The following is a 19,805-nucleotide window of genomic DNA, read 5'->3' as shown; positions in this document are numbered from 1 at the left end:
CTTCTGCCTTTTTGTAAGCCCCCTGTCCCCAAGCAATCACTGATTTGTCACTGTAGTTTAGATTAGATTTATAGAACTTTATATAACTTAATTATGCAGCACTCTTTTCTGTCTTATAATCAGCATAGTTACTTTGAGTTCATCCACATTGTTGCATGTATCATTTCTTTTCATTGCTCAGTTTTACTGTATATATGGCAATATTTTGATTTCTTTTCTTTTCTTTTTCCTTTTTTTTGCTTTGGGGAATGGAGTCTCGCTCTACCACCCAGGCTGGAGTGCAGTGGCACAGTCTCATCCTCTGCCTCCCCGGTTCAAGCAATTCTCCTGCTTCAGCCTCCTGAGTAGCTGGGATTATAGACACGTATCACCATGCCCGGCTGATTTTTGTATTTTTAGTAGAGATGGGATTTCACCTTGTTGGCCAGGCTAGTCTTGAACTCCTGACCTCAAGTGATCTGCCCATCTCGGCCTCCCAGCGTGTTGGGATTACAGGCTTGAGCCACTGCGCCTGGCCGATATTTTGATCATTTGATGTCAGGAGTGGAATTCAGGGAATGTGACAGGGCATGGCCTGGGTCAGCACCCTTAGTCTGGCTGAAGCTTCAAGGGTAGACACGCTGTCTAGCCGAAAGATTCAAGGCAGGGGGCAGAGGTAGGGGTTAGTGCAGAGGCAGAAGAAACAGGTGAAGAACTACTGCCATTCTCTGTGAAAGCAGATTTCAGACATCTTGAGAGGATAGTCATTTTTATTTTCAGAGAGCTTTTGAAGGTCGGCAAATTTAGAGTTTAAGAAACATGTTTTGTTTTGTTTAATAAATTACTTTTAATTAGCACACTTTCTATGCCAGTGCCATCCTAAAACATACTATTATGTCTTTTTAGGCCATGGGAGAGAAATCCTTTTCTGTTCATAATAATGGTGGGGCAGTGTCATTTCAGGTATGTATGCTCTTTGTGTAAAGCCTCCTAGAATTTCTCTCTACCATGTAAAAGGGTGATTTTTTTTTTTTTTAGAGGAATTTTGAATTTAGGAATAACAACTTAGGTATGCCCTGTATCAGTCACTTAAATGTAATAGCTGTCTCTTTAACAAACCCACAAGGTGGATATTGTTACCCATCTACTTATCAAATCGTGAGTCTCTGAGAGTGAATAACTTTGTGACTATCTATTGTAGGTGATGAGGTACAGTTTCCAACCCAGTCCTACTTGGCTGTTCCCGTGACCCCTTTGCCCTGACCCCATGCTACCTCCCATTCAAAGTGTGCCAGAAGCATAGTACTGCATGCCTGAAAGGACCATTGGTGACGATTTACGGTGATGTTGTAATTTTAGAGATGATTTCACCCAGACTCAGAGGCTTTGAGTGACCTGCTCAACTGTCAGTTATTAATTGCCCATGAGTGTTTAGGGGCAGCAGAATAGCATACGTATGGGAACAAGATATTGGACTGGGCCTCAAAACCCACTTACTAGTTGGGTGATATTGGACAACTCACTTCATTTCTTTTTGTTTTGTTTTTGAGACAAGGTCTCACTCTGTTGCCCAGGCTGGAGTGCAATGGTATAATCACAGCTCACTGCAGCCTCAACCATCCAGGCTCAAGTGATCCTCCTGCCTCAGCCTCCCAAGTAGCTGAGACTACAGGCATAGACCACCATGCCTGGCTAATTTTTAAATTTTTTGTAGAGATGAGGTCTTGCTCTGTTGCCCAGGCTGGTCTCAAACTCCTGGGATCAAGCAGTCCTCTTGCCTGGGCCTCCCACAGTGCCGAGATTACAGATGTGAGCCACCTTGCCTGGTCTCACTTTCTGAACCTCACTGTTAATCATCTAAAAATGAAAAATGGCAGGGCGTGGTGGCTCACGCCTGTTTTCCCAGAACTTTGGGAGACTAAGGTAGGTGGATTGCTTGAGCCCAGGAGTTTTGAGACCAGCCTGGGCAACATGGTGAAACCTCATCTCTACAAAAAATGCAAAAATTAGCCAGGCATGGTGGTAGATGCTTATAGTCCCAGCTACTAGGGAGGCTGAGATGGGAGGATCACTTGAGCCCAGGAGTTAAAGACTCCTTGGAAATATGGTGAAACTTCATCTCTTAAAAAAAAATACAAAAATTAGCCAGGTATGGTGGCATGTGCCTGTAGTCCCAGCTACTAGGGAGGCTGAGGGAGGAGGATTACTTGAGCCTGGGAGGTCTAGGTCACACAGTGAACCTCGAGCATGCCACTGCACTGTAGCCTGGGTGACAGCGTGAGACCCAGTCTCAAAAAAAAACCCAAAAAAAAAAAAAAAAACAAAAAAAAATGCGTACAGTGAAATGCACAGGTCTTGTTTTAAGTGTACAGTTTGTTCAGTTCTGACAAATGCGTATATACCTATGGAATTCACTGTCTCAAGATTTCTGTGTTTCCATCTTCTGAGAAAGCCCCTCTGTCCCAAGTACTGTTCTGATTTCTTTTTCCATACATCATTTTGCCTGTTCAACAATTTTTGTATGTTCTTTAAGCTTAGTAACCATCGTTTTCGTCGCTATCCATATTAATAGCTAACAGTTATTGAGAACTTGCAGGATACTCGTTTGCTCAGAACCCTCCAACAGCTTTCCATCTGTCTTGGAGTAAAGCCCAAGTCTTCCCACTGGTCTGCAAGGCCCGTGTGGTCTAGCCCCTGTTGTCTCTCTGACCTCAGCTCCTGTTACTCACACTGTTCTCTCACACAAGCCGCCTTGCTCTTTCTCAGACAGACCGGGCTTCAGGCTCTGCTCTCGCTGTTCCCACAGGCAGGAATGCTGTCTCTCAGAATTCCCAAGTCTTTGCTGAAATGTCACCTTCTCAACAAAGCTTCTCTTGATTGCAGCTCACTCCTATTTCCCTCATTGTGCTCTGTCTTTCCTTAGCATTATCCCTTCCAACATGCTATATACTGTACTTAGTTATGTTTATTGCCTGTCTCCCCCTCTACAGAAGGTACCTTAAGGGCAGGGGTTTTCTCTCTCTTATTATTGATGTATATGAAACTCCTAATCTTGGCCTTGGCCTATATTTATAGAGACTAATAAACCAATGTCAGGCATTGTGCTAAGTGCTTCTATGTCATTATCTTAGTTAATCCTCTCAACAACTCTGTGAAGTCAATATTAATTTTTTCTCTTGTACTAATGAGGAACTGAGGCTCAGAGAGGTGATGTAACTTGCCCCAAGCAGGGGATTCAGGTCCACGTTTGTTTGAATCCAAGGCCCATGTGTTTAACCACTTTGCCTTTTACTGCCTCCTTGAGAAAATACAAAAGTTACTTTTCTCTCTTCCTTCTCTCACTTTAAAATGCTTATTAATAAAATGAGTTTTTAAAACGTTTTTCAGGCCAGGCATGGTGGCTCATGCCTGTAATCCCAGCACTTTGGGATCATGAGATCAGTAGTTTGAGACCAGCCTGGCCAACATAGTGAAACCCCGTCTCTACTAAAAATAAATAAATAATACATACATACATACATACATACATACAAAAAATTAGCTGGGTGGTGGTGGTGGGCGCCCGTAATCCCAGCTACTTGGGAGGCTGAGGCAGGAGAATCGCTTGAACCTGGGAGGTGGAGGTTGCAGTGAGCCGAGATCGTGCCACTGTATTCCAGCCCAGGTGACAGTCCGAGACTCCATCTCAAGACAAAACAACAAAAAAAAGTTTTTCAAATGCTCCCCCCTTTTTTAATCACAAAGGAAAGTGTTACAGGATGCACACAGATGTCCGGCACCAGCGCTTTGTGTCGGGCGAGCATCCAAGCACAGCAGTCTGCATGGTGAATAGCAGCTCGTGCTGAAACAGCCTGTCCGCAGGGTTCTTGGGATGCGTGGAGCAGGCAGTGCATGGGTACTTTGCTTTTCTCCGGCTTTCCCTATCTTGGAAAGAAGTCATCATGATTTCTCACTGTTCTACCCAGTGTCTCCCGGTCTTGGATGGTGCAGTCCGCTCTGAGCTCTTCTGCTTCATTCATGGCATGGGGAGAGTGGTTTATCTACCTAAATACGGGAAGGGGACTCTCAGGGCTTATTCCAACCCTACAGTTGACATTTTTGTTTTGTTTTTGTCTCTAAGGGTCAGGTGCCTACTCTGATCAACCATGGTGATTCTATTGATTTTTTTAAATTATATCTTTTAAACTTTTATATATTTTTTAGGCTTCCCCTGAATCTAAAAATAGAGGTTGTCCATGTGTTTAGAAAGGTTTTCTTATTGTGGCTGTAGCTCAGGGGATTAAAATACGCATTCACAATTGAGTTTGGCACATGGTTTAACAGATTAATAATTCCAGCTCATGTGTTCTTGGTCTTTTATTTTTATTTTTGCCAGATGTCGTTTTTCCCCATTTTTTAAAGTTGTGAGGTACAGTATACATGCAGAAGAGTGTAAAGTACTTATGTTGAGTTTAACATGTAACTATGAACTGTCACCTTTATGATCCAGCACCCAGGACAAGAAATAGAGCAGTTCCAGCCCCTGAGAAACCTTATGTCTCCCTCGCAGTCCTTCCCAACTCTAGAGTAGCCCCTGTCATGAAAAATGCTACCATAGTCACTTCCTAGCTTTTCTTTGTAGTTTAATGGTTATATATATGTAGCCCTAAAAATGTATTTCAGGGGTATTTCTTTTTATTGGTAGAACTCATGGCTGAAGTAAAATTTTCTTAGGCTTGACCAAGAAGTCATATTCTCTAAGTCTGTCTGTCTGTCTTTTGGTTTACATTAAACTTCATTTAAACTCATGAAATGTATGAAAAACAGAAAACTGTCTAAATCTACAAAATGTAGCCTTCATTATTGTTCTCTAAAACCATAGTTGTAAATTTTGATGAGGAAATATTGATTGGTTTTCAAGTATAAGATGAGCCTCCTTTTTAAAGAGTATTTTATACCTATAAAGAGCAAAATAATACATTAGCTTGAAGACGAGATAACTACATCTTAGGTTATCTTTGGAGACTTCTGCAAAGACCATCACAAATGGCTAGATCTGTGATAGAACAGGCATAGTAAAATGTTCATTGTAGAAGCGAGATTGTGGCTATGTAGCTTTCACTATACAATTGTCAGCTGTTCTGTGTGCTTGAAAACTGTTGTAACAAAATATTGGAAGGGAATCATAGAATAAGAAAATATCTCTTTAAACTCTGCCATGGGAGAGTTGATAATTTAAGCAGTCTGTCTTTATTTCCTTCCATCTATTAATATTCATAATTTACTTCTAAGGTTTAAAAATATAGCTGAGTAGAATTTGAAGAAAAAAGTAAACAACACTTTAAAAGAAAAAATAAAATAAAAAATATATATATATACACACAGCTGAGGATTTGGGTACCTTTAAATGTTTTCTTCTTCACTTTCAGTTTTTCTTTAACATCAGCACTGATGACCAAGAAGGCCTTTACAGTCTTTATTTTCACAAATGCCTTGGAAAAGAATTGCCAAGTGACAAGTTTTCATTCAGCCTTGATGTGAGTACTGTTTGGAGACTGTTCTACATGGATTTTGTCAGCATAAAATGCAAGATTTATTTCTGTATAAGGTTAGATTTTTAAGAACACTTAAGAATGTGGACAGACACACATCTTTGCCACTGTGCGGGATACTTCAGTAGAGGATTCATAGGAAAATACACAGCAATTAGGATGTGTCTGCACTTCAAGCTGTGCATTAAGAATGTGGTTGTTTTGGCCGGGCATGGTGGCTCATGCCTGTAATCCCAGCACTTTGGGAGGCTGAAGTGGGCAGATCACCTGAGTCCAAGAGTTTGAGACCAGCGTGGGCAACATGGCAAAACCCTCTCTCTACAAAAAATATGAAAAATTAGCCAGGCGTGGTGGTGCACACCTCTAGTCCCAGCTACTCAGGAGGATGAGGTGGGAGGATCTCTTGAGCCCAGGAGGCAGAGGTTACAGTAAACCGAGATTGTATCACTGCACTCCAGCCTGGGCAAAAGGGTGCGATCCTGTCTCAAATTAAAAAAAAAATAAAAGGGGTGGTTGTTTGCTGGTACTCACTTTTTTTTTTTTTTTTTTGAGATGGAGTTTCATTCTTGTTGCCCAGGCTGGAGTGCAATGGCATGATCTTGCCTCACCGCAACCTCCACCTCCTGGGTTCAAGCGATTCTCCTTCCTCAGCTTCCCGAGTAGCCGGGATTACAGGCGCCTGTCACAATGCCTGGCTAATTTTTTTTCTTTTCGAGACAGAGTTTTGCTCTGTCACCCAGGTTAGAGTGCAGTGGTACAATCTTGGCTCACTGCAACCTCCGCCTCCTGGATTCAAGCGATTGTCCTTTCTCAGCCTCCCAAGTAGCTGGCGTGCCACCACACCCAGCTAATTTTTGTATTTTTAGTAGAGACGGGGTTTCACCATGTTGGCCAGGCTGGTCTTGAACTCCTAACCTTGTGATCCGCCTGCCTTGGCCTCCCAAAGTGCTGGGATTACAGGCGTGAGCCACTATGCCCAGCCCTAATTTTTTTTGTATTTTTAATAGAGACGGGGTTTCACCATGTTGGCCAGGCTGGTGGTGAACTCCTGATCTCAGGTGATCCTGATCCACCTGCCTCAGCCTCCCAAAGTGCTGAGATTACGGGCGTAAGCCACCATGCCCAGCCGCTGGTACTTACTTTCTTAGGCTTAAGTGAAAGAGCTGAGATTCCAAATTGCTGAATAAGGGATGATATGTACCTGAAAAGTAAAAATTAATTTCATGCTGGTTTCAGATTGAGATCACAGAGAAGAATCCTGACAGCTACCTCTCAGCAGGAGAAATTCCTCTCCCCAAATTATACATCTCAATGGCCTTTTTCTTCTTTCTTTCTGGGACCATCTGGATTCATATCCTTCGAAAACGACGGTAAACTATTACTTCCTTGAGCGCTTCAACTTAAGAGTGTGTTGAGATTTGAATAATTTCACTGTTTGCTGGTTTCTGAACCTGGAGGCAGTTGGTGCTAAGCAGTGTTGTTCCTTTCAAAGGGCATCTACCCGGAAACAGTATGAAGATTGTGCGGTAGCATTGTGGTGTGGGAGCCCTTTGCATGCCTGCCTTGGTGTCTGTTCACTTCCTGTTGTTCTGCTTAAAAAGTAAATCTAATTTTTTTTTTTTTTTTTTTTTTGGAGACATAGTCTCGCTCTGTCTCCCAGGCTGGAGTGCAATGGCATGATCTCAGCTCACTCTACCTCCCAGGTTCATGCCATTCTCCCACCTAAGCATCCCGAGTAGCTGGGACTACAGGCGCCTGCCACCATGCCCGGCTAATTTTGTTTTTGTCTTTTTAGTAGAGGTGGGGTTTCACCGTGTTAGCCAGGATGGTCTCAATCTCCTGATCTCATGATCTGCCCACCTGGGCCTCCCAAAGTCTTGGGATTACAAGCATGAACCACCACGCATGGCCCTAAATATTTTTGATAGTATGCAAGCAGAATAGACTGTATGAGTTAAGTGTTTCCATGGTGGAGATCCCACAGTCCAGGACTGAGAGTAAACACATGGGTCTCATTCAGGGACTTTTGCTTCTGGAGAGGAAGTTAGTGACGATGAGCACTCCCTGGCGAGAGCATGGAGTTAACTGCTTAGAACTGAAGGTCTTGGCTAAAAGCTGCGCCGGGATAGATTCTCTGCATTGACTTCCAGATGCTTGTCACTGGACAAAACCTCTTCAAAGCCCATCTGCCTGGGTTTTAGCCTTTTTTTCTGAAACCCCTGAGGCTTTAACTTCCTGTACTTGGTTCTTAAGGGGAGCAGCTGCATGTGCGTGAATTCTTTCTCCCTCCAAGACAATTGAAAACAAAATATTAACTTAGGGAATTGTGTAAAGTGTTTATTATAATGCTCATAAACTGAGTAAATGATGGTATCTGAATATGCTATTATAATATGGATTGATTTAAATTCGTAGAATAATTAAACACCCTGAAATACCTCTTTCTCTGGAGCACTGGGGTGGAAATTGAGACTTCTTTAGTCCCTGGTAGCTTGATTGTCTTCTAATGAACATGCTCAGAGTCTGGTATATTAGACTCTGGCTGAGTTCACTTGCTGATACCCATTTGTTATGATATCCTGTACACCCACCAGATAGAAAGAGTTTCTTGTTTACTTGGGAAGGACATATATAATCATGTTTGGACTAGATTTTCAAGGAACAGTTACTAAGAAAGAATCCTATGGGCTGGGCGTGGTGGCTCACACCTATAATCCCAGTGCTTTGGGAAGCCAAGGCAGGCGGATCACTTGAGTCTGTGAGTTTGAGACCAGCTTGGGCAACATAGCAAGACCGCCCCCTTTGGTTTTTTTTTTTCCGAGATGGAGTCTCACTCTCTCCTCTAGCCCCCAGGCTGGAGTGCAGTGCCTAATCTCAACTCACTGCAATCTCCACCTCTGGGTTCAAGTAATTATTGCGCTTCAGCCTCCAAAGTAGGTGGGATTACAGGCATGTGCCAACACACTCAGCCAATTGTTATATTTTTAGTAGAGATGGGGTTTCACCATGTTGACCAGGCTGGTCTTGAACTGCTGACCTCGGGTAATTCACCTGGCTCGGTCTCCCAAAGTGCTAGGATTATAGGCATGAGCCACCACACCTGGCCCAGCAAGACCCCATTTCTACAAACAAATTTTAAAATTATCCAGTCGTGGACTGGGAGCGGTGGCTAATGCCTATAATCTCAGCACTTTGGGAGGCCGAGGCGGGCGGATCATGAGGTCAGGAGATTGAGACCATACTGGCTAACACAGTGAAACCCCATCTCTATTAAAAATACAAAAAATTAGCTGGGCATGGTGATGGGTGCCTATAGTCCCAGCTACTCAGGAAGCTGAGGCAGGAGAATGGTGTGAACCCGGGAGGCGGAGCTTGCAGTGAGCTGAGACTGTGCCACTGCATAAAATAAAAAAATAATAAAAAGTTATCCAGTTGGCTGGGCGCTGTGGCTCACACCTGTAATCCCAGCACTTTGGGAGGCCGAGGCGGGTGGATCCCGAGGTCAGGAGATCGAGACCATCCTGGCTAATACAGTGAAACCCCGTCTCTACTAAAAATGCCAAAAATTAGCCGGGCGTGGCAGTGGGTGCCTGTAGTCCCAGCTACTTGGGAGGCTGAGGCAGGAGAATGGCGTGAACTCGGGAGGCGGAGCTTGCAGTGATTTGAGATCATGCCACCACTGCACTGCAGCCTGGGCGACTGAGTGAGACTCTGTCTCAAAAAAAAAAAAAATTATCCAGTTATGGTGGTGCACACCTGTAGTGCTCACTACTTGGGAGGCTGAGGTGGGAGGATTGCTTGAGCCCAAGGGTTGGAGGCTGCAGTGAGCTATGTTTGTGCCACTGCATTCCAGCTTGGGACACAGAGTAAGACTCTGTCTCTAAGAAAGAGAGAGACGCAGATGGAAGGAGGGAAGGTTATAAAACTTTAGGCCATAAAAGTTTTTGGGTGTGTTTTGTTTTGTTTTGTTTTGTTTTGTTTTTGAGACACAGTCTTTTTTTTTTTTTTTTTTTTTTTTTTTTTGAGACAGAGTCTCGCTCTGCCGCTGGGGCTGGAGTGCAGTGGCCGGATCTCAGCTCACTGCAAGCTCGGCCTCCCGGGTTTACGCCATTCTCCTGCCTCAGCCTCCCGAGTAGCTGGGACTACAGGCACCCGCCACCTCGCCCGGCTAGTTTTTTGTATTTTTAGTAGAGACGGGGTTTCACTGTGTTAGCCAGGATGGTCTCGATCTCTTGACCTCGTGATCCGCCCGTCTCGGCCTCCCAAAGTGCTGGGATTACAGGCTTGAGCCACCGCGCCCGGCCTGAGACACAGTCTTGACTGTCGCCCAGGCTGGAGTACAGTGGCGAGATCTCAGCTCACCGCAACCTCTGTCCCCCAGGTTCAAGCAATTCTCTTGCCTCAACCTCCCAAGTAGCTGGGATTACAGGTGCCCGCCACCATGCATGGCTAATTTTTGCATTTTTAGTAGAGATGGGGTTTTGCCATGTTGACCAGGCTGGTCTTGAACTCCTGACCTCAGGTGATCCACCTGCCTTGGCCTCCAAAAGTGCTGGGATTATAGGCGTGAGCCACTGTGCCCGACCTCAGTTTTTGTTTTTTGTTTTTTTTTAAAGAAAGTTCTACTTTTTTGCCTTTACTGGAAAAGTAAGAACTAGGAGTCAGACCTGATTTCAGGTGTGAACTTGGACAGTGACTGCCTGTGTGCCTTGCTTCACTCTATATCTCTTTTTTCTTGGCTATGAAACTGGGACAGTAATAGTTAATTACTCTGCCTTCCTGTAAGAGTCTTGGATTCTTAGACTTATTCCGTGATTCCCCCTAAGATAATGTATATGAGAGGGCTTTCCAAATCAGGGTGCCATCCAAATATGAGGAATTTTTTTTTTTTTTTGAGACGGAGTCTTGCCCTGTTGCCCAGGCTGGAGTGCAGTGGCCGGATCTCAGCTCACTGTAAGTTCTGCCTCCCGGGTTTATGCCATTCTCCTGCCTCAGCCTCCTGAGTAGCTGGGACTACAGGCGCCCGCCACCTCACCCGGCTAGTTTTTTGTATTTTTTAGTAGAGACGGGGTTTCACTGTGTTAGCCAGGATGGTCTCGATCTCCTGACCTCATGATCCGCCCATCTCAGCCTCCCCAAATATGAGGTATTTATAAAATAGTTTAGTAGCCAGGGATTCAGTGGTGTTTTAATTTCCTTTAGTTATTGGTGGCAAAAGTCATTGTCACTGGTTCACTTATACCAAATTGTGGTAACAGTTTTATTTTTTATTTTATTTTTTTTCGAAACAGAGTCTCGCTCTGTCACCAGGCTGGAGTGCAGTGGCGCAATCTTGGCTCACTGCAACCTCTGCCTTCTAGGTTCAGGTGATTCTTCTGCCTCAGCCTCCCAAATAACTGGGACTACAGGCGTCTGCCACCATGCCCGGCTAATTTTTGTGTTTTTAGTAGAGACAGGGTTTCACCATGTTGACCAGGATGGTCTTGATCTCCTTGCCTCGTGATCCACCTGCCTCAACCTCCCAATATGTTGGGATTACCGGCATGAGCCTCCGCGCCCAGGCCATAATAACAGTTTTCAATCTGTGGTTAAATGAGGCTGACCTGTTGTGTACAAGTCTCACCTATAATTTTTGTTGGAGTATAGTGTGGTCTCATTTAAGTCCTGCCCATGTTTTCCCGGGAGTCTTAGAGTCAGTTCTGGTAGGCTGGAAACCCACCTGACATAAAGGCATATGACCAAGGCCGCCAGGCACATTTCACTGGCCCCTGAAAGCTGGAAGCAACTGAGAGATCTTTGCCTAATTTATTGAGGGGAATAAACTGAGAGGGGAAACGAGAGCCAGCGTCACCCAACAGAGCTGGGACTGGAACCCGGGTCTGCCTGCTAGTATATATCAGGCCCCTCCCAACTTCGAGTGTAGGGAGAACTAGTATTTGAGCCGAGGTCAGTGAGGCTTGCTCTTTCCATCACATCTCTGCCCCGTCGTAGATGTTCTAACCATGGACTGCAAGTCAAGGTTGCCAGAGTGTGTGAATGAGCACAGCTCTTTGTGGTGGGTGGTTTTACACTCTGGGTAAATCTCATTGGCATTCAGTAGTTCCAGACTATTCTGGCCTTGACTTCCCTTTTGACCTTCAAATAGGTGGGCACTGGAACAGGAAAGTACCAAGGAGGAAATGAGCCCAGAAACTGACATCCCTTTGTGGCACACTCTCATTCTCACTCGGTGCCAGGCCCCTCTCCTGCTGTATTGTTCCCCTTCATTTCCTGTTCCCTCTCCCACTCCTTCCTAGCCGTGAAGAACTGCTCAAATGTGTTACATATACATTTTTGGACCTTTTTTCTTTTTTTTTTTTTTGAAACCTAGTCTCACTCTATGCCCCCAGCTAGAGTGCAGTGGCGCAGTCTCGGCTCACTGCAACCTCCGCCTCCTGGGTTCAAGCAATTCTCCTGCCTCAGCCTCCCGAGTAGCTGGGATTACAGGTGCATGCCACCACCTCTGGCTAATTTTTGTATTTTTATTAGAGACGGGGTTTCGCCATCTTGGCCTGGCTGGTCTAGAACTCCTGACCTCAGGTGACCCGCCTCCCAAAGTGCTGGGATTACAGGCGTGAGCCACTGCGCCTGGCCTCATTTTTGGATAGTTCTGTATTCTTATATTATTGGTGTTGCATTTATTTTACATAAATGTAAAATACATTTATATTTACATGAATGTAAAATACGTTTATATTTACATAAATACATTTGTGTATATGTAATGTATTTATGTAAATGTATTGTAAATACATAAAATACATTTATATTTACATAAAATATCTCTAGACATTGTTGTACATTTTTTATTCAGTAGTATCCTTTCTACGATCTAGCCATGTGACTGAGTGTGCGTCTTATTCATTGATTTTTACCTACTCCACGGCATCCCATGCTCTGTGTCCTCACGTTTGACTGCTTTGGTCCTTTAGTGATGGACACGTGGCTGGACTGCTACCCCAGCCAGTGCTGGCATGAACCTCCGAAGATCCCCTGTGGATCTCTGCAGCCTCCGAGCTACAGTCCCAGAAGGAAGCACACTGTGCCATGGGTAGTTAATTTCTTTTATTTTCTTTCTTTTTTTTTTTTTTTTTGAGAGACAGAGTCTTACTCTGTCACCCAAGCTGGAGTGCAGTGGCACCATCTTGGCTCACTGCAACCTCTGCCTCCTGAGTGCAAGTGATTCTCCTGCCTCACCCTCCTGAGTAGCTGGGACTACAGGCATGCACCACCATGCCGGGCTAATTTTTGTATTTTTAGTAGAGGCAGGTTATCACCATGTTGGCCAAGCTGGTCTTGAACTCCTGGCCTCAAGAGATCCTCCTGCCTCCGCCTCCCGAAGTGCTGGGACTACAGGCGTGAGCCACTGCACCCAGCCATCAGTTAATTTCATTAAGGGCCAGATTGCCTTCCAGTGTGGCATATAGGTTTATACATCTACTAGTGGTGCATACATAATAAGGTTTGCTGTTTCTCCACATTCTCACCAATACGGACATCTTAATTTTTGCCAATCTGATAGGTGTAAGCTGGTGTTTTATTTTGCATTTCTCAGAATATTGGCGATGTGGATTATCATTTTGGGGACTCATTAGCCATTTCAGTTTCCCCTCTTGTGGCTGCCTGTATTCTTTGCTTTTTTTTTTTTTTTTTTTTTTTTTTTTTTGAGACAGGGTCTCACTATGTTGTCCAGGCTGGAGCATTGGCGTAATCAAGGATTACTGCAGCCTCAAACTCCTGAGCTCAAGTGATCCTTCCACCTCAGCCTCCCGAATAGCTGAAACTATAGGGACACACCACCACTCCTGGCTTAATTTTTGTTTGTTTTGAGACTGTTTGTTTTGAGACAGGGGCTCACTCTATCACCCAGTCTGCAGAGCACTGGCACAGTCATGGCTCACTGCAGCCTTTGCCTCCTGGGCTCAAGTGATCCTCCCACCTTAGCCTCCCAAGTAGCTGGGACTACAGGTGTGCACTGCCACACCCAGCTAACTTTTTGTATTTTTGGTAGAGACAGAGTTTCATCATTTTGCCCAGGCTAATCCCAAACTCCTGGGCTCAAGTGATATTCCCACTTCAGCTTCCCTAAGTGCCGGGATTACAGGGATGAGCCACTGAACCCGGCCTCATAATAGTCTTAATGTGTTCTATGAGGTTAGTTCCTAAGGGGAAGTGGGAAGGAGTAGAGGAATTTAATGCCCGGCAGCCCAAAGGTGGACTCTAGTATCTATGACAGGGTGGGCCTGGGAATGCGTGCTTTGTCTCATTGGCCTGGGGTATTTGCAGACACCAGCCATGAAGGAGAGAGAAATGGGCACAACCCTGGCACTTTCCCCTCACACATCCCTGCTGCTGGCTCCCAGCCCCCCTACTCTGGGCTGCAGACTTCCCCTACAGCTGTTTTGTAGTCGCTTTCTGCTTTCCTGGGAGCTCTGTGCTGTTTTCTCAGGTCCATCTACCTCATTCTTGCCTCTGGCTTTCCCAGGGTGGTTTCCGGGAATAAGCTGGCAGCCTGTGTTAGATTTCCATTTACTCAAGAGTTGGAATCCATCATGTCTGGCTTTAGTGCATAACTTTCAGGTTCATTCACAACATTAAATTGTGTATTAGAGATTACTTTAGGACTCCAATCAAGGCCTTTTTTACCAGTAAAAAGTACCTTATAAAAAAAAGTGGCCGGGCGCGGTGGCTCACCCCTGTAATCCCAGCACTTTGGGAGGCTGAGGTGGGTAGATTACTTGAGGTCAGAGTTCAAGATCAGCCTGGCCAATGTGGTGAAACCCTGTCTCTACTAAAAATATAAAAATTAGCTGGACATCGTGGTGCACGCCTGTAATCCCGGCTACTCAGGAGGTTGAGGCGGGGGGGGCATCACTTGATCCCGGGAGTTGGAGTTTGTGGTGAGTGAAGTTCATGCCACTACACTCCAGCCTGGGTGACAGAGCAATACTCTGTCTCAAAAAAAAAAAGTTTTTGCTGGGTACAGTGGCTCATGCCTGTAATATCGACACTTTGAGAGGCCAAGGTGGGTGGATTGTTTGGCCAGGGGTTCAAGACCAGCCTGGAAAACTTAGCAAAACCCTTTCTGTATAAAAAATACAAAACCAATTAGTTGGGCATGGTGGCATACACCTAAAGCCATCCTCCCACCTCAGCTTCCTGAGAGCTGCTTGATCGCTTGAGCCCGAGTTCAAGGCTGTAGTGAGCCGTGATGACACCACTGTCCTCTAGCCTGGGCGACAGAATAAGACCCTGTCTCAAAAAAAAAAAAAAGTTTCATGTTTGTGGTTTGCACATATTTCCTATCTCCTTGTAAATATAGCTGATGTCTGGAGCTTTGACTGTCCTTTGGGAGAATGGAATCGTCCTTTAATTCTTTTGTTCTCTGTTTTTATAGGAATGATGTATTTAAAATCCACTGGCTGATGGCGGCCCTTCCTTTCACCAAGTCTCTTTCCTTGGTGTTCCACGCAGTATGTATTAGCATTTTGGGGATCATTCAGAAATTACGTGTAATGCCTGTGTGAGCAGGCAGAAGACATTTGAAGAAAGGGGGTAGATGGGTGGGAAACAGAGAATATGTTTCACATAAAGCCTCCTCTTGTCTGGGAGGGCCTGGCCATGCGGGTAAATGATTACCACCTCCCCTCATATTAGACTTCAGACATCTTCTGATGCTGCTTACAGACCTACGATTGGTCTAGAACACTTATTATTGTTTTCATTTCTTTGTTTTTTGTTTTGTTTTGTTTTTACCATTTCTAGAGATGAGAGTGCCACCTGCTGACTTGTTTCCATGACTTTTTTTTTTTTTTTTTTTTTGAGACGTGGTCTCGCTCTGTCGCCCAGGCTGGAGTGCAGTGGCGCGATCTATGCTCACTCAAGCTCCGCCCGCCGGGTTCATGCCATTCTCCTGCCTCAGCCTCCCGAGTAGCTGGGACTACAGGTGCCCGCCAGCACGCCCGGCTAATTTTTTTGTATTTTTAGTAGAGACCGGGTTTCACCGTGTTCGCCAGGATGGTCTCGATCTCCTGACCCCGTGATCTGTCCGCCTTGGTCTCCCAAAGTGCTGGGATTACAGGCATGAGGCACCGCGCCCGGCCTCCACGACTTTTTTATGTTTCCAAGTATTCCCTCATGTTCCTATGTGATTTGAAGTTCAATTCAGTATTAGCATATTTATCTGAGAGAAAATTGATGCTATAAAGCTGGAGGCATGAGAATTGAGCTTCAGCTTTGAGTATTTGGAACTTATACAAATTAAAATGAACTTGCCCAAGGGGGTAAGATCACAACTTCTCCTGTCTGTGGGCCTCCAAGTGCCCGTGGAGCACACTTGCAAGGGTGACAGTCTCTAGACATGTTCTCTTTGCTATACTTGAAAGTGCAGAAAGGCAATAATATATCCCGTGACAGCATCACAAAATGATAATGATTTGGATAATTTCCCATCTGGGTCCAAGTTAAAAGATTCTTTGTGGAGCCATGTAGATAATGAGTGATTCTGAAATGCATTTGTTTGATTTCAGATTGACTACCACTACATCTCCTCCCAGGGCTTCCCTATCGAAGGCTGGGCTGTTGTGTACTACATAACTCACCTGTAAGTATGCAGGTCCATGTGAAATACACCGTGAAATGACATACAAGACAAGTGGGGGTGGGCAACAACCTGCCCCGAGTTAACCAGCCCTGCCCTCTAGTGGCAGCCTATCTGCTCTAGCTACACTAGAGGAGTGTAGCTGATGGGTGGCTGTCCAGACTTGGGAACTCGGGCTTAGCGGCATGCTCCTGCCTCCCTGTGGCCATTGGCTGTTCAGGCTGTGGGGTGCAGAGCTAACTTTGTGTGCCCTGAAGGAAGTGGTGCTCATGTATGATGTATTTCCTAAATTTGGCTGCCCGTCTTTTGTAATAAGCTTGTGAACTCATAGAATGAGCTATGCAATCTAACTGGCAGTGAGAGTCTAAAGAGACCTGCTGGTGTCTGTTCCTTGTTTTCTCTTCCAGTTTGAAAGGGGCGCTACTCTTCATCACCATTGCACTCATTGGCACTGGCTGGGCTTTCATTAAGCACATCCTTTCTGATAAAGACAAAAAGATCTTCATGATTGTCATCCCACTCCAGGTAATTTCTCTCTTGGCACTTAGCAGGGCTCAGCTCCAAGCCTGTATGGCAAGAGGGAGTCAGCTCACCCTGAAACCCCAGCTTCTGCTAGTGGAGGTTGAAGACTGGGATTCTCTTTCTGAATTCTGAATAGACTTCAGATCATTGCACTGGGAGATGCTTGGCCATCAGTCAGCCACTGGCCTTTGGGTGGCTAGATTTGGAGTAGAGAGCTGCTGACAGTGTAGGGAGACACACAGTAACACACAGGACTGTTTTCTCTTCTGCATCATTTGCTTCATAACTAAATGGTGCTGTTGGCGAGGAAGCTCAGAGATGTAGTGATTTTATTAATAAAGTATTTTAAAACCGTGAACTACACCAGTGAGTTTCCACAGGTAGAATATGGTAGTAGACTTGAGGGGCAAACATTTCCTAAATCCTTACCATGTTTGGGGCTGAGGGCTGAGGGCTGAGGCCAGCCTTACAAGGCTGTGAGTCTATTGGGGGAGGAGCCTTGTCTTACTGGAAGCAGAACTTGGATGTAAAGAACTTACAGTGAACAGAGGTTTTAGCAGGAATGCACAACTACCCTGCTGTGCTTGACCAGACAGCATTTGCTTGACAGAGTTGTCCCCGTCAGCTGTTCTCACATTTTGGAGCGCAAAGTAAATGTGGAAGGTTGGGGGTAGAAGGGGACAACTCCTGAGGCTCCCAGCTCTGGCAGAGTTTGCAGCAAAGCTCCTCTCCGAGTTCTGACAGACCTCATCCACCCTCACGTTCAATAATGAGGAACGTGTGTTGACATCTAATGAATAGGACAGGCCAGTTGCTCTGGGTTTCCAAGGAGAGAGTAAGCACTCAAGTTGGAAGGATCAAGGAGGGCTTTCTTTGTGACAGAGATGGGGCTGGCCTGAGTGTTGAAAGAAAAGGATGTGACAGGGGCAGTGGCATAGCAGTAGATACACATGACCCTGCTGCCTGCTGAGCAAAACATGCTGCGGGACTGTGCCGGTCTTTCAGCTGTCGAGCCACCAGGGCCACTTCTTTAGCCAGACTGAGTCCTATAGCCTGGTGAGGTCTTGGAGTTGTGAATGACAGAGCCTGGGTTGTCACCTGGCTGCGTGCTCCCCTTCCCTTTAGTAGATTCCCTCATCCCTCTAGAGTCTCCCCCCACCAGCCTCAACTGTGCTGTTGTGGGGCACAGCCTTCCAGGAAGCCGATCCTAGGCTTCCCTGAAAGACAGACACACACAGTTCCATGGAATACCACTCTGAGAAAATAAGGACATTTAACAAATTAAGAAAGTTATGAGCATTTAGACAATGGAACTAGTCTGGGAGGGGCCTTGAATGTCAGCCTGAAAAGTTAAAACTGCTTCCTTTTGGCCATGGGCAGTGACAGAATGTTTCTAAGTAAGGAGTAGATGATGTCCATGCAAAATGGTGTTTGAAGAACACTCTTGGCACGTTGTTCAACATTGGGAACATTCTGTCTCTCATGTAGTGTGTACTGTCTCTCATTCATCTACATTTTGAATTTAAGATGTAAAAGCCTTTGTTTTCTACTTTGTCTTTTTATTTTTAGACAGTGTCTCACTCTGTCGCCTGGGCTGGAGTGCAGTGGTGATCATGGCTCACTGCAGCCTTGAACTCCTGGGCTCAGGCAATCCTCCTGCTCCTGCCTCAGTCTCCCGAGTAGCTGGGACCACAGGCGCGCACCATCACGCCTGACTAATTTTTGAATTTTTTTTTTTTTTTTAGTAGAGGCATGGTCTCACTGTTTTGCCCAGGCTGGTGTCAAACTCCCGGGCTCAAGCAATCCTTCTGCCTTGGCTCCCCAAAGTTCTGGGATTATGGGTGTGAGCCACCACACCCAGCCCTACTTTGTCTTTTTAGATAGAGCCACAGATGCTAATGTTTTGGATAGACAGGGAAGAACCCAGAAGCTGGGTATCAGTGGAGAGGCTGAAATTTCAGATATTTTTTGCGTTAGTATTAAATGAAGTTTTAGGTAATTTGATTTCTAAGTACTGTGTAGAAAGAGAAATTACACTGAGAGACTTGCTGAATAATAGCACTACAGATTTTACATGCAAAGTGTGGAGGATTCCCTTTACAGCAAGTCAGGCAGAGTATTTGGGACCAGGGACTTCTCATGGGGTGTTCAGGTGGAATGATCATCTCTGCATCCATTCCCAGTGGTAATCTTCAAAAGGAGGTATTATAAGTGGTAAATTTCCCTCATGCTCTGAGGCATCTCAGTTTAGCCAGCGGAAGGACTTTTTATAAAGACTTATGCTAAGAGCCTAATAATGGGCCTGAGTACATGAGGCAGAGCCTTACCTTTGGAGGGAGAAGCAGTGCGCAGACACTGGTGAATCTCAGTGGACGCACTCGCCATGTCCTGTGTGGGGAGGACCTGGACTTGAATGATCCCATGAGCAGCAGTGTGGCCACTCAGCTGTGGGGCTGGAATCAGCCATTCTCACCGCTCTAGTCTCTGAAAACACAGTTCCATTGTCTGGCACTTAGATGAGTTATTGTCACTGAGCACCAGGGCCTGAAAAGTGTGGGCATTGTGGCTAAATAGGGCGTTAAGTGCCACCTGTCCAGCAGTCCAGCACCTGAGTGACTCCACTGGGTTAGGGGTACCTGAAAAGCAAAGTGTCCCTGTTATCTACTGCTGCATAACAAATCACCCCGAAACCCAGCGACTTAAAACAACAGTAACCCTTCATTCTCTCTCTCAGTTTCTGTGGGTTAGGAATTCAAGAGTGGCTAGCTGGGTGGGTCTGACTTGGGTCTTGTGGTCATAGTCACACCGTGACTGGGAGCATCTTGAAGTCTCCACTCACATCTGTCTTCTGGGCTGAGAAGCTTGCTCAGGTGGGGACTGGGACAGCTGGGGCTCCTGGGGGGGTCTTTCCGTCTCTGCATGGTCTGTACAGCAGGGTAGTTTCAGGGTAGCCAAACTTCTTACAAGAAGGCTTAGGGCTCCAAAGGTCCCAAGAGAGCTGGGTGGAAGCTTTACCTACCTTGGAAATCACACAGCAGCCTTCCATCTTACTGTATTAGAGCAATTACAGGCCTGTCCAGATACAGGGGGATGGCATGGAGACTCTCCTTGATAGCAGAGCGGCAGAGTTCTGA

At 45.5% G+C, this 19,805-nt stretch overlaps 2 protein-coding genes across 10 annotated transcripts in view; one reads left to right on the top strand and one right to left on the bottom strand.

The window, feature by feature from the left end:
- C15H9orf78 (chromosome 15 C9orf78 homolog) overlaps positions 1–19,805 on the bottom strand; it is a 583,691-nt gene that overhangs the window by 265,894 nt on the left and 297,992 nt on the right. The window lies entirely within an intron of this gene.
- The window catches only part of GPR107 (G protein-coupled receptor 107), an 84,400-nt gene that overhangs the window by 29,316 nt on the left and 35,279 nt on the right, over positions 1–19,805 (top strand). For all 3 annotated transcript variants that reach the window (XM_050759926.1, XM_050759927.1, XM_050759928.1), the window contains exons 7-12: positions 886–942; positions 5,388–5,495; positions 6,747–6,880; positions 14,947–15,022; positions 16,079–16,152; positions 16,557–16,674. In XM_050759926.1, the coding sequence (XP_050615883.1) occupies positions 886–942; positions 5,388–5,495; positions 6,747–6,880; positions 14,947–15,022; positions 16,079–16,152; positions 16,557–16,674 (567 nt within the window). The remainder of the gene's footprint in view (positions 1–885; positions 943–5,387; positions 5,496–6,746; positions 6,881–14,946; positions 15,023–16,078; positions 16,153–16,556; positions 16,675–19,805) is intronic.

The sequence above is a fragment of the Macaca thibetana genome, chromosome 15 (assembly GCF_024542745.1).
Source record: "Macaca thibetana thibetana isolate TM-01 chromosome 15, ASM2454274v1, whole genome shotgun sequence".
NCBI lineage: Eukaryota > Metazoa > Chordata > Mammalia > Primates > Cercopithecidae > Macaca > Macaca thibetana.
The sequence above is the reverse complement of the archived record's forward strand: the minus strand, read 5'-3'. Positions and strand labels throughout refer to the sequence as shown.